Source organism: Neomonachus schauinslandi, chromosome 4 (genome assembly GCF_002201575.2).
Source record: "Neomonachus schauinslandi chromosome 4, ASM220157v2, whole genome shotgun sequence".
NCBI lineage: Eukaryota > Metazoa > Chordata > Mammalia > Carnivora > Phocidae > Neomonachus > Neomonachus schauinslandi.
Genome location: NC_058406.1, coordinates 60548258 through 60562617, shown reverse-complemented (window position 1 = coordinate 60562617; position 14360 = coordinate 60548258). Strand labels below are relative to the sequence as shown.

Below are 14360 nucleotides of genomic sequence, written 5' to 3'. Positions count from 1 at the left end.
ATCAATCTGTGCAACATTAGCAGAGACTCAAAGATAGCTCTCTGCTGGTTTTTTTTAATGCTTAAACAAAATGTTGGATAATTTGATACTATAAGTTTGTCTTTATAATTGTCCACTCATTCAGCTGTTCATTCAACAAATTGTGAGCAGAGGGAACATAAACAGGATCAAAGAAGCATACAAAAGAACATACAAATAGCAAGCAGTTTGGTGTGTGTGTCTGAAGTATAGGGTATATGCGTGATGTTATAGGAAGTAAGGACTGAAAGGCAAATCGGACCAGACTGTACAGTGTCATAAATCCCAGGAGAAAGAGCTTATATTGTACTTAGCAAGACGTGGGGAGCCACTGAACTTTGCAGTTCAGAAAGCACCCGTATCACTTGGACAAAATAGATTATTTTTTAAGCTTAAATTATCATTACTGGTTATAAGAATTTTCGGATTTTAAGATTTAATACTTATAAAGTAGTTATTATTTGCTAAACTTTGTTAGATACTTCAAATCCATCATTTTAGCTAATACCCCTCATTGACTGAATTCCCTAGTGTTACCCGTCTGCTTGGATTTCTGAATATTGCTCACCTCAAACTCCCCATTACAGTGTTGGGATTCTTGGGACTTCGCTGTAGCTTCCTGACTGTTGCATATTTTCCTGTTCTACAACCAGTGATTTCTGTAACTCTCTTGGAAACCAAGTTCATAGCTACTTTTACTGAACATATTTTGTATCAGGCAGCATGGTAGATAAGTACATAAGCTTTTTCAAACCTCCTAACAATCATTCAAAGTAGGTATTTCTCTGTGTGTGCGTGTATGTAACTAGTTTTTAATTTGTGAAAAAATTAAATATAATTAGTAATTGGTGTAGCCTCTTGTTCCAGATTCCACACTCTCTTCAACCACTTCACTTTGAAAGTACTTTGTAAACAACACCTGAAGCTCTTTTTATTTCTCAGAAAAATTGCTCGGCACCGGTGGGAGGCTGAAGTTCCAGGTTGTTGACTTCCTGTCTTCTAGGTTGTGATGTCATCAACATCTGTCTGTACCTTAATAACTTTTCTGATACGACCTATAACTATTACCTCTCTTCCACTAAAGTTTGCTCCAATTCAATCCTGTTTATACATCTAATTTAGTGAAATTATATGTAATATAACTTAATCAACATTTTGCTTTATGGATCAGTCAGAATTACTATCTAATTTTGACAAACGTAACATTTATACCTGTTTTCTGTAGAATTTCAGAAACGTAATTAGAATAAAATCTTATTCAGAAAGGATAGTTGTTAAATATTTTGAGTATTTCTTATATATTCTTTTTATCATTGAGCTCATGCCCAATCAAATATATGATTATGTAATATTTTTCCCCTAAATATCAACATTTTTCCAAGTTATTAAAACTTCAGGTTAACATATTTTTAATAACTCTGTATTCTGTATGACTTACTTAATCATTCCTCAGTTTTAGGTTGTTCAAATTTGGGCATAAACACTTCAAAGTGTATCTTCTTCAGTATGACTTTCCCAGTTTCACAAACTGTTTATGATATATTTTTTAAAGATTTTATTTATTTATTTGACCGAGAGAGAGAGAGAGTACAAGCAGGGAGAGCAACAGGCAGAGGGAGAGGGAGAAGCAGGTTCCCCACAGAGCAGGGGGAGCCCGACGCGGGACTCAATCCCAGGACTCTGGGATCTTGACCTGAGCTGAAGGTGGTCGCTTAACCAACTGAGCCACCCAGGTGCCCTGTTTATGATATTTTGAGGGATGAGATTAACATGTCAAAGGGCATAACTGAAGACTTTTGATACATACCGATAAACTGTTTTTCTAAAGAGTTGGACTAATTTATACTCTCAATCGCCAATGTGTGAGAGACTTTTCATTACATCTGCACCAGTATTAGGCTTTCTCATTTTATGAAAGATTTTGCTAATCTGAGAGGTAAATACACCAGCTCATTTCTTGTTGGTTAAATTTTGTTCTTTGATGAATAATGAGGCTTACTATTTTCCTGAATATTGGTTATTTGTATTTAAAATTTTAAGTTCACTTTGCCGGCCTGGTATTTTAATATTTCCTTGCAACCGCAGTCTAAATGCACCATGTTTCCAGGTTGAGGGCAGTCAGAAATTCCATTTCTGCTTTTGTTTTCAATGCCATTTACAGAATATTTGCACTGTCACATTTGCCAACCGTATCTAGCCACTTTCAGCTACAGTTACAGTTGCTGACACTAAGAAAACAAAGAAACAAAAGACTGGTCCAAACATCCTTAGCAAACTTAACATGATTTACAAAATGTGTCTTGTGTCACAAAAAACTAGGTATGTTAGATTTCTCCCATCGGCTGCTCTTGATGATTTTTAATTCTTTTTGGAATGAGGTCAAAAATAAGCAAACAGATTAACGAATGCTTAATGATCATTGATCTTCAAACTCTACTTTCTCACCTTATGACTATTTGGATATTGTTGAGCCGGTGCAGCTTTAAGCACATAAACCAGTGTAGTGAACACATTTAAACTAATTATACATATCCTAATGGGTGGGGAGGGGCTATTCAGGAAGTGAGTTAAACTCAGATGCAGGTGCCAAATGTCTCCTCTGAAACCCTTTTAGACTCTGATATCAAGTCTATAAAGTTACTTGTTTGCTTCTTGGCACTGTGTCTGGAAAATCAGTTTAAGATGAACGATACTTAATTCTTCATTATTCAAAGTAGATTCTGCGAGTCCTTGGCATCTCCTTCTCCCTTTTGCTTTGTGCACTCTTGGCAGTGATACTACTCATTAGCACCTCCGCCAGAAAGTGGGCAATGCAACATGAGGGGTCATGGAATTGAGATTTGTCACCTTTGAGAGTACTTTGTCAGTCTTGCCTAAGTGGCCATGCTACACCAACAGCTGGGAAATTTTCTGGTATTCCAGATTCAGGAAAGAGACTGTCAGCCCATTAATCAAGTGTTTTACCTTGATTGCTACATAAGATATGTTAAATGATTTATGTACATATTGGTTTCTGCTTTTACAAATGAAACTTTGCTATTAAAAGAGAATAAGGCTAAATTTAAAAATATCAATAACTATTTATTGAGCACCTACAATTTCTTCAGCACTGTGATAATTATCAATGATTTAGCCAAACTTGTAATCAAGATTCTAGAGTAGGACTGTCTAATAGAACCTTTTACAATGATGGAAATCTTCTGCAGTGTTCAACATGGTAGCATACACCTATTAAGCACTTAAAATGTGGCTATTAAGCACTAAAAAGGTGTGACTGAATAACTGAATTTTTACTTCAGTTTCAGTTCATATAAATTTAAATTTAAATAGCCTCGTGTGTCTAGTAGCTTCCATAGTGGACTGCACAATTCTAGAGCATAGCTCTTACCCACTCTCATTATCCTGAATGAGACTTAAACAAGATTTTGTTAGTCAGCCTCAAGGGTTTATAGAACCATGGTATTGATTTGTGGATTCAAGTTCTTTATTGTTTATTAATACTTTATCAAGAAAAAAAGGGTATTACTAGAGATCGTCAACAGGCATTCAGTACAACATGTGATAACCTTCATGCATTCATTCATTCATTCATTCATTCATTCATGTGACCAAATGTATCCAACATTCCATGTGAGTGATGATAAACTAAGAAAAAAATAAAGTGTTAGGCTTTTCCATAAATTTGGTAAATGAATGAATAATCATTAAAGAGATGAATTACTGGATTTTCACTGCTTTTTATGGTTCAATCACAAATTCAGAAAGGTGATCCTTTCTTCCTAAATGCTCTTTTACACCCTCTTTTCCTACATTACATCTAGGTCCCTTAGGTCTTAGCTTAAAGAACCGTCTCTGGATGCCCTTCTTATGTACTCCCACAGCACCTGATAGTACAATAACATACATTATATTATACTTAATTTCCCATTTATTTGCTTGCCTCTGTAAATAGATCACAAGCTCCTTGAGCTCAGGAACTGTATCTTTTCACCATTGTATCTCCTGTGCTTAGCACAATGACAGGAAGTTAGTAGGCACCCAACTGATACGCACCAAATGAATCAATAAATGAGACAGTTCAAAATATGATTTCACTGGAGATCATATTTTGGTCATGGTATAGAGGACTCAGTAAGCATTTATTGTACAAATAAATAAGGATTATGGATTAATGCCAATTAATATCTTGCTCATTATTATGTCTTTAGGACAGAGCACAAGAAACACCAGAGCACAAGAAACACCATGGAATGAATATGTTTAGTTTAATATTAAATTATGACACAATTAGGTAAATTATTGAGATCTTGTGGCATATTTAGTTCATAATCTCATCTTTTTTTTCAGAACATTTGGGGAGGGAGCTTTTATAAACTGAAACAGTATGACTATTAAGAAATGCCCTCGGGGCGCCTGGGTAGCTCAGTTGGTTGGGCATCTGCCTTCAGCTGTGATCATGATCCTGGGGTCCTGGGATGGAGTCCCACTTAGGGCTCCCCGCTTGACAGGGAGTCTGCTTCTCCCTCTACCCTTCTCCCTCTGCTTGTGCTCTTGCTCTCTCTCATGCTCTCTCTCATGTCCCTCTCTCAAATAAATAAATAAAATCTAAAAAACAAAACAAAAAAACACAAAAAAGAAAAACAAGAAATGCCCTTCACAAGGAAATGTGGGGGCCTAATTTCCAGGAGGCTTTGCTTTTACCTCTATGAGAGATCCTGATTAAGCTAATTTGCCTCTCTGAGTATTAATTTTTGTACATGTAGATGAAGCAGTGAGGACTTTGTGTAATGGTGATAAGCATGGGCTTTGGGGACAAGGAGCCATGCACTTAAGTCTTGACTGTCCCTCTTACTAGCATGTGATATTGAGCATGTATCTTATCCTAATAGAACCTAAACCACAGGTTATTGTTAGAATTAAAGGAGATGGTGTACAGAGAGCATCTGGCACATTGTTGGTTCTCAATAACTGTTAGCTGTTGTTGCTGTAATTATTATCATCTACAGAGCTAAGGGTTTCACTGATCCCTTCTAGTCTGAATCTACAGAACTAGATATCAAAAACATTGTATATTTTCTGTTCTGTTTAGACCAGAAATCATAGTTCCTTTTGAGTTTTTTTGGGAGTATGAATACTAAGTAAAAGATTGCATTGAGTTACTGCAAATTACAAGGCTACAAACCATCTCATCTGTCACCAGCCCCAGCTCATAATGTAATATGGCCACTGTGGAGAGGATGACTATGCAGCTCTTCATGGTGAATTTAATTAGCTATATTGCTTATGGATAAACTGGTACTAGATTCTGAATTCCTAAATTAAACTATCACTCTTATGTTTTATAAAAATAAATCTAGGCATCTGTATAAAAAAAGAGCAATAAAGTACAGTATTTTACTTGTAAGCTTTGACTAAGATAAAACTGCTAGAATGTTTTTTATTTGTTGTTTTTTTCTTTAAGTTTTGATTGTGTGTATGTGTGTTTTAAAAAACACAATTGATTCTACCTCATTGTTTTTATGGGTTGGGCTGTGGTGAAACAAAGTGAATGCCGACCACTCTCCCAGCAAGAGCTGAGACACATTCTTGGTTAAACTGACACTTCTCAATGATGTATCACCACAGCATATAGCATCTGAGAGAGACCATGAGATTGCAATCTTGAGATTGCACTAAGAATGGCTTAATTTTTTAAACCACATCCCATTCTCATTACAGACTGTCAGAAGAATAGATTAATTTGCACCAGTGTCTATTCTCATTGCAATCTTTGTCAGTGTAATGAAGTATTGGAATGTTAATATCAGCTATGTTCATAGAAATATCACCATCCATTGGACCGATTTGATCTTTCCAGTGATCTGTGTAGTGATTGGCTGGCTCTACTCTTTTCAGTGATAAAGTGATAAAGATTAGCACAGCAAACACAGGATTTCAGAACTTTCACCCGCTCCTATTTTCCTATTACTTGTCCAAGCATAGTCCATATCATCAATGTGCTTACGCCTTTTAAGGTTATTTTATTTAGGATGCTTTAGGATCCTAATCATATGTGGAGAAGAACATAATCATCTAATATTTAAACAGGGGTAGCAAACACAAATGGCTACAAATATGGGATCCTGTGATATAACTGTGTCTTTAAATGTACTTAAATTCTTATTTTTTACAATCATATGTGAGACAAAAAAATTTGCAAGCCATATTTGGCCCCTATATTACAGTTTGCAACTCTGAGTTAAAACCTCAATATGAAGTCTCACCAAAATCTGGCTAGAGTGAATTGGCAGATGTTCTTAATTTGCTGCCACATCCGAGACTTAGATACAGCTTGGCATTGAGGAATCCCAGGACACAGAGTTGAGTCTCCTTGTGAACCAGCTGGCATCACATAGGAAGACAAAAGGAAAACAAGAGGCTTTCTTCTTTGGCCTCAAACTATAATCTGAAAGTGATCCACAAAATTTCGTACCTGGTTATAAGGGAATGGGATTGGATAAAATACATATTGATGGATTAATTTATCCTAGATTTGTTCTTTAGTTTTTCATGATATATCAGAGGAGACAGACCCAGGAGGGACATAAAATCTGGGAAGCAGGTGTTGGTTTCTTTCGCTGAAATGTATCCAGTACAGCTCTTGTTTGCCAGGTCAGACCAGCTCCTTTTTCATCTTGCCTCGTTCTTCTCTCTCTGCTTGGCTTCTTCTCTGCCTAATCTTGTCACTTCTCTCACAAATCTGCTTTCTCCCTGGATCCATCATCCTCCTTTTGGCTCAGCCAGAAGCCTGGAAATTAACCCTGACTCCTCCCTCTCCCTTGTGCTCCCACCTCAACCCATGGGCAAATCCCATTCAAATTTCCCACAACCGGCCTCTCCTTTCTCTTCTAAAGCCACTACCCTAGTTAAGGTTTTATACATCCTTATCTAGATTACCTGGTCTCCTCGCCCTTGGTTTCAAGCCTCTTCAATCTAGACTTTGCTTTGTAGCAAGAAGGAGTTTTGAAAGTAATAATAGCGTTTAATTATTGCCCTGCTTAAACTCCTGCAGTGACTTTCACTGTGAACACACAGGCCCTTCACCACCTGGCTCTAGGTTTACATTTACAGCATGTGTCTTGTGATGGATTCCCTTGTATTTTCTGATTCATCCCTACCGAATTATTTGTGGATCTCTCATGCCTCTGCACCTTGCCCATACTGCTTTCTGTTAGGACTCCTTCTCTACCTCCCACTATTTCTCTATTTAATTAGTTTACATCTTTTTGCAGTTCAGGTATCATCTCTTCTCATATTCCTTCTCTGATACCATCTTCCCATTCTCCACAGTCTGGGCAGGAGACTCCTCCAGGGAGCATCTTTAGCACTCTGCTTCTCTCTAGTTGGTACTTAACTTCTGCTCTGTACTATGAGGGCCTGAGCAATGCCCTATTCTCTGTTTTCCTTTTAACTCTAGCACAGTTCCCAGCCAGAGGAGCATTCAATGACAGCCTAAAGATAATAATAATAGCTAATATTTATTGAGTGCTTCCAATTCCCAGTTACCATTCTAGTCTTTTGAGGTAGGTCCTATTATTATCTCCATTTTAAAAACAAAGTGAAGTATAGCTAGGTTAAGTAGGTTACATACAGTTACAAGGCTCATGTTCTTACACATCATGCTGATTCCCTTTAGCCCATATGGTGTTAAACTGAAAGATGCTTTCTTAAAAATTGAATTAATTGACAACATGTAAAAACCTTTAGTTTCCTTCCTTCCTTCCTCTCTCTTTCTTTCTTTCTCTTGAGAGAGACAGAAAGAGAGAGAGAGAGAGAGAGAGTGCGAGCATGGACGCATGAGGTAGAGGGGGAGAGAGAGAATCTTAAGCAGGCTCTAGACCCAGTACAGAGCCCAACATGGGGCTCGATCTCACGACCCTGAGATCATGACCGAAATCAAGAGTCAGAGGCTTAACTGAATGAGCCACCCAGGTGCCCTAAGCCTTTAGATTTCTAACACAAACACACAGAAATTATTTTATATGGTAACAGTGGGCAGTGATCTCTACATTCCTGCATGGCACTGTTTGGCTGAAGCTGGGTAGCAGCTGTCCCTTTGAGTCAGAGCATGTGATTTCCTGTCCTGTACTGAGCATTTGCCTATTTCCTCTGGCCCTTTGGGCATTAGATCTCGGGTGACCCATAGGATGCTGGATGTGATGGCTTTTTGGTTCTTTCTAAGCCTGAGATTATAAGGTTAATTTGAACATGTCCTATGCAAAAGAGACTCTAACTTCAAGTTCTTCTCAATGCATACCCATCACTTGCATAAGAGTCAATACCAATATTTGTGTTCCACTTTTTTATTTCTCCCAGGAGATAGGGTACTCCTAAATCCAGAAGGATGAGCCATGTGTAATGTTGCTACTACTATAATTGATATTGCTGTCATACATTGTAGTCATGGATTTGTTCCTCTTTGTAAATGGCTAATATGTAGCTTATATTGAATCTGATGCTTCACATAATTTATTGCTGAACATATGCTAGATTGCCTAACCACTGCAATGATATAAACAGTCTCATTTCTTGATGCATGGTCACTGTCCAACTTTAAAAAATTCAATATCTATCACAAACAAACTCTCCTTCCAATAAAGTACTATAAATTCTAATATCTGGGATATTGGAATCAAGTTATTCTTAGGCAAGATTTTAACTGTTAAGGGTAAATATTTCTGGGGGGGTTCATGACAGAAGGGATCTTTATCTCTTTGAAATATTCACCGTATAATTAGCAAAGGATAATGGAGAAGAGAAAATTCCAAAACTGTATGAGTAAAATATGATAAATACTATAATAAATGATGATGTGGGGCATGGAGGAGACTGCATTAACCCAATATTAGAGAATTAAGGAAGATGTTGTGGGAAGAAATGATATTTAAGCTAAGATCTAAAAATTAATTAGGGTTCGTATGACAGAAAGTGAGCAAGAATGTTTCAAAGACACTAATGTATGCAAAGACAGGGAAGAGAGAGGAAGCAAGTCATGTTGGGGAAAAGAAATAGGGCCCTGGGCTGGAACATAGATGAAAGACTGCAAGTGGCAAGAGGCAGACCTGGGCAGGAAAGTAGGAATGTAAGTGTGAGGCTTTGTAGATTGTTTCAAGAAATTTTGTTTTTATCTTAAGAGCAAAGGGAAAGCATTGGAGATTTTAAATAAAGGAGGCCAGATGATCTAACTTCAGTTTTTAGAAAGCTAAACCTAGCTATAGTATGGCAACTGGTGAAAAGAAGATGATAAGAAAACCTGGAGATAATGACACCATTTAAGATACAGTGCAGAGGGAGAGAAGTGGAAAGATTCAGGAGATATTTAGAAAGTAGGACAGAAAATAAGGAAATGAGTGAGAACAACAAGAAAGGAAGGACAGGAGGAATGAGCAAAAGAAGTAAAGAGAAGAGTCAAGGATGACTGGAGTTTTTATATGGGCTTTCTGGAGAATGAGTGCCATACAAGTGCAGCATCCTAGGAGGTCTTGACCTTGTGTTACACTTCACCCTCATCTCTCATCTTACAGTTGCAGAGAGTTTTCAGTTTACTAAGTTCAGTCACAACTACCATGTCATTCACCAACTGCATTTCCAGAGGAAAAGTTTGTAAAAGGGCCAGAAGAAATGGGACACACTGAAGGAAGCAAAAGACGGCTCCAGGGGCTGGAGCACAAGACGTGAAATGATCTGAGCAAGGTCGAAGATACAGAGACACATAGAGTTGTGCAGGGCATGTTAATAACTTTGAGATTTGATCCTAAGAACATGGGAAGCCATTGGATGATTTTAAGCAATAGTGGCATAATTGGTTTTATGTTTTTAAAATACCATTCCAGTAGCTCTCAGAGGAGTGGAGAGGAAGTGGGACAGAATGAAGGGAAAGAAGTCAAATGGCTATTGCAATAGTTACAGTGATAAAGATGGTGGCTTTGACTAGCATAGTGGTGGGTGAAATTTGGAGAAGGACATAGATTTGAGCTTTAGATCTCATCCCTTCTGTTTTTTGTTCATTGTTGTTCATCACAGTCTTTGCTTGTGCAAGAGGGCAAGAAAAAGATATAAAAAGACATACAGATTGAAAAGAAAGAAAGTTTTCTTTATTTACAGACCACAAAATCATCTATGTGGAAAATCTCGAAGAATGTAGATAAAAGCTACTTGGATGGATAAGTACATTTAGCAAATTTGTAGAGTACCAGGTTGGTATTTAAAAATTAACTATATATGGTGATTAACATAACATAATAAAAAAATTAACTATATCTCTCTTCTAGCAAAGAACCATTGGACATTGAAATTTTAAAAAATAACATGTATAATAGTATCAAACACAAAATGCATAGAGATAAGTGTAAAAAAATGTGCAAGGTTTGTATGCTAAAAACTACAAACACACTGATGACAGAAATTAAAGAAGACATAACTGAAGGGAGAGCTATACCATGTGGACTGATTGGAAGATTCAGTATGCTTAAGTTGTCAATTCTTCCCAAATTGATCTATAAACTCAATGTAATCTACCCAAAATTCCAGTGGGGTGGTTTTTTTTTTTTTTTTGGTAGAAATAAACAAGCTGAGTCTAAAATTTATATAGAAAAGCAAAAAGCCTAGAAGAGCCAAAGCAATTTTTATAAAGAAGAACATAGTTGGAGGATTCATATAACCTGATTTCAAGATTTAACTGTAACCTTTCAATATAATACGGTATTAGTGTAAGGGTAGACATATATCAATGGAACAGAGCCCAAAAATAAATACAGATATATGGTCAATTGATTTTTGACAATAGTACCAAAATAATTGAATGGAGAAAGGAAAGTTTTTTCAACAAATCATGCTGGAAAATTAAACATCCACATTAAAAAACAAATTTTTTATGAAGAATTTTTTAGAAGATTTTATTTATATGAGAAAGGGAAGGAGAGAGAGAGAGGGAGCACAAGCAGGGGGAACCGCAGACAGAGAGGGAGAAGCAGGCTCCCCATTGATCCTGGGACCCTGGGATCACGGGATCATGGGATCATGACCTGAGCTGAAGGCAGATGCTTAACTGACTGAGCCACCCAGGTGCCCAAAAAACAAATAAATTAACAAAAGAATAACAAAAACTCATACCTGTGCCATTAAAAAAAGAGAACACAAATAGATTTTACAAATATAAAACCTAAACCTCTGAGAGTTCTAAAAGAAAACATAGGAGGAAATTTTTGTAGCCTATTGATGCAACCATATTTTAGGAAGGATACCAAAAAATGTGATTTAAAAGTTTGATAAGATAGACTTCATTGAATTTAAAAACTTCTTTCAAGACATTGCTAAGACTATGAAAAGGCAAGCCACAGGCTAGAGAAAAATACTTTCAAAATGCATAGCAGATGAAAGACTTCTACCTAGAATCTAAGAACTCTTACAAGTAAATAATAAGGCAATCTGAACAAACACTTCACCAAAGAAAGAGGTATGAACACACATAAACATGTGAAAAGATTATCAACATCATTAGTTGTTAGAGAAATATAAAATAATACTACAATGATATACCATTACATACCTACTTAAATGGCTAATATTTTATTTAAAACAGGCAACAAAAAAGTCCCGGCAAGGATGTTTAGCAACTGGAATTCTAATCCATTGCTGGTGGGAATCCATAATGGTAAAAACACCTTAGAAAAACTCTTATCATAAGATCTAGTAGTCATCTCTTACATATTTATTCAACAGTAATAAAACCATCCACACAAAGAACTGAATGGTCTTAACTGTCTTATTCATAGTAGTCCCAAAGTGAGAATAATTCAAATAATCATCAACTCATGAATGTATAATTAAATTGAGATACATCCACAAAATGGAATATTACTCAGGAACAAAAAAAGAATGAATTACTGAAAATCAACAACATGGTTCCATTTATAGGACATTCTGGAAAAGGCAAACCTATAATGACATAAATCAGATGAGTGATTGCTGGGGGCAAATTTCCAGTCTAATGGTGAATACAAGTAAGTAAATAGAATGACAAGACATAAAAGCAACTCAAATAAAATGAAGAGACAGATGCAAATAAAATTTACCTTAAACTTCAAGTATGTGTATATTTTTCATGTGATTAGATTCCATATCTCTACAGTCTACATGAACACAGAGTATAATGTATATTATCACCAAAAATTAGGCTCACTCACAAAGCCCCATTTTTGGAAGGTATCCATTTATGTAATACAAAATTATCAGGAAAAGCAGTTCTCTTCTATAATGTGAGACAAGCAGAAAACAGTCCTGATAGGTTATTTTTGTGTTGCTACTTTCAGCTCACCCTTATATACACACTAAAAAGGAGCATCTAGAATCTAATCTCAAAAAATAAGTATTACAATGTCCACGTTATTTGCACCCACCTGCCATGTGACCGTAGTCATTTGTTGTTTTATTAACCACAGATAAATCAAAGCCTTAAACTTTAATAAAATATACCTAATGCTTGTGTGTGCCTGTGTCTCAAAATCACACAGATCATTAAGTTTTCTGGATTTGGCACATGCTTTAAAAGAAACTGAGGGGCGCCTGGGTGGCTCAGTTGGTTAAACAGCTGCCTTTCATTCAGGTCATGGTCTTGGGGTCCCGGGATCGAATCCTGCCTCAGGCTCCCGGCTCAGTGGGGAGCCTGCTTATCCCTCTCCCCACTGCTGTGCCCTTCCTCTCTCATTACCTCTCTCTCTCAAATAAATAAATAAAATCTTTTAAAACAAAACAAAAAAACCCAAATTGAAATTGTTTACTTAATTCTCACCTTGCCAACCCACCAAGAGTAATAATTTTTGGAAAAAAAGTGTTTCTTGAAGTCATGAAAATGCACAGAACTCTGGAAAACAGAGACTTCGCCGGATGTCTTACCTGGCTTGAGATGAGCGAATGGAATTTCACCAGTGAGAAGTTCCCACAGACACAGAGCATAGCTGAAGACGTCAGCTTTGATGGTGTAGCGTGTGCACTGCGTGAACACCTCAGGAGCCATCCAGCGGAGGTTCTGCATGTCCAGAAACATCCACAAGTCATTTACCAAGTGTTTAGTTATTCCATTGTAGAACAGTGTTTTTCTTAGTAAGGATTTAAGTGTTCTCGCATTGTTCTCAAAAGATATATACATAAAACAACATCGATTGCCCTATACTGTGCAATAAAATGGTGTGTTTATACATACATAGCAGGTTTACTATTGTTGCTCATTTTTACAAAGGGCATTTTTTAAATCATTGGAAGATCATGAGATTCATAATTCTTCCCAAAATATTGCAACAATATTAATCATCAAGTAACCCTGCATCTTATAAAGTGATGGTCACAGCAGCAGCATTTTCGGTTTACTTCTAAGCATCTTACCCCTAGAAGCCATAGAAGCTTCTGAATAGCCAATCACGATTCACCCAAGAGCTCTATGCCTCCCTGGGGGTGAATCACACACTGTGGGAGGCACCTTCCCTCCTTTAGATCTTCAGGTTGTAATTTAGGAAGTCACTAAATCAGACCCCTAAATAGTGCCTTCATGACTGAGAAGAGAAAGGACCGTAGGGGAGTGCCCAGAATATTCCTATGAAGCAGATATCTTACTGGCAGGATCACGTCTGTCACATCTCCTTTGTTTGCCCAGTTGTGTTATTTCTGAATGCGGTTTGGGCAATAAATATTCCAGGAACAAAGTCTATAAAATGTTATAATCTTCTCTGTACAAAGTTTTATATTCATGTTTTGATGGCATTATTTACATTCTTTTCACTTGCAGTTATGTATTTTTTGGTTTTAAATATAAGTTTCCATTCTGGGATGTAAATGCATAATTTTGATTTATTTGTGATTTAGGGGAAAGAGCACTAGGTTTTGAGTCAGGAGATGGAAATTGCAGTTCTAGCTCTACCATTGCCTGTTTGGGCAGATCTGGAGAAATCTCATATGCTTCCTGGACCTCAGATTCCTCAAGGGCAAACAGAGGAGGCAGGCCCTTCCAGCTCTAAAATCCCATGGATCCATAACCTTATCAATGAACTTCACCAAACACCTTCTTTCTTTGTATTTCCACTGAAGGAAACCAGTATTCTTTTATTGCTCTTCCTGAAATTCTATGCAGAGCTGGCTGCTGATAATTCTTTTGAAGTGTCTATCTTATTTTGAAATCATGCATAATTACAGCATTCCAAGAATATCTCTATTCTGATTATGGTGCTTATATGCAATTCTTCCACATGAGCTTTCACATTCCAAATAGTCTCCACTTATGTAGCAGATTATGCATTGTGTCCCAACATTGC

General features: G+C 36.9%; 1 protein-coding gene across 1 annotated transcript in view; it reads right to left on the bottom strand.

Annotated features, from left to right (window-relative positions):
- LOC110570142 (serine/threonine-protein kinase TNNI3K) overlaps nucleotides 1-14360 on the bottom strand; it is a 302970-nt gene that overhangs the window by 75985 nt on the left and 212625 nt on the right. The window contains exon 20 of the mRNA XM_021678116.1: nucleotides 12952-13084. Within this exon, the coding sequence (XP_021533791.1) occupies nucleotides 12952-13084 (133 nt within the window). The remainder of the gene's footprint in view (nucleotides 1-12951; nucleotides 13085-14360) is intronic.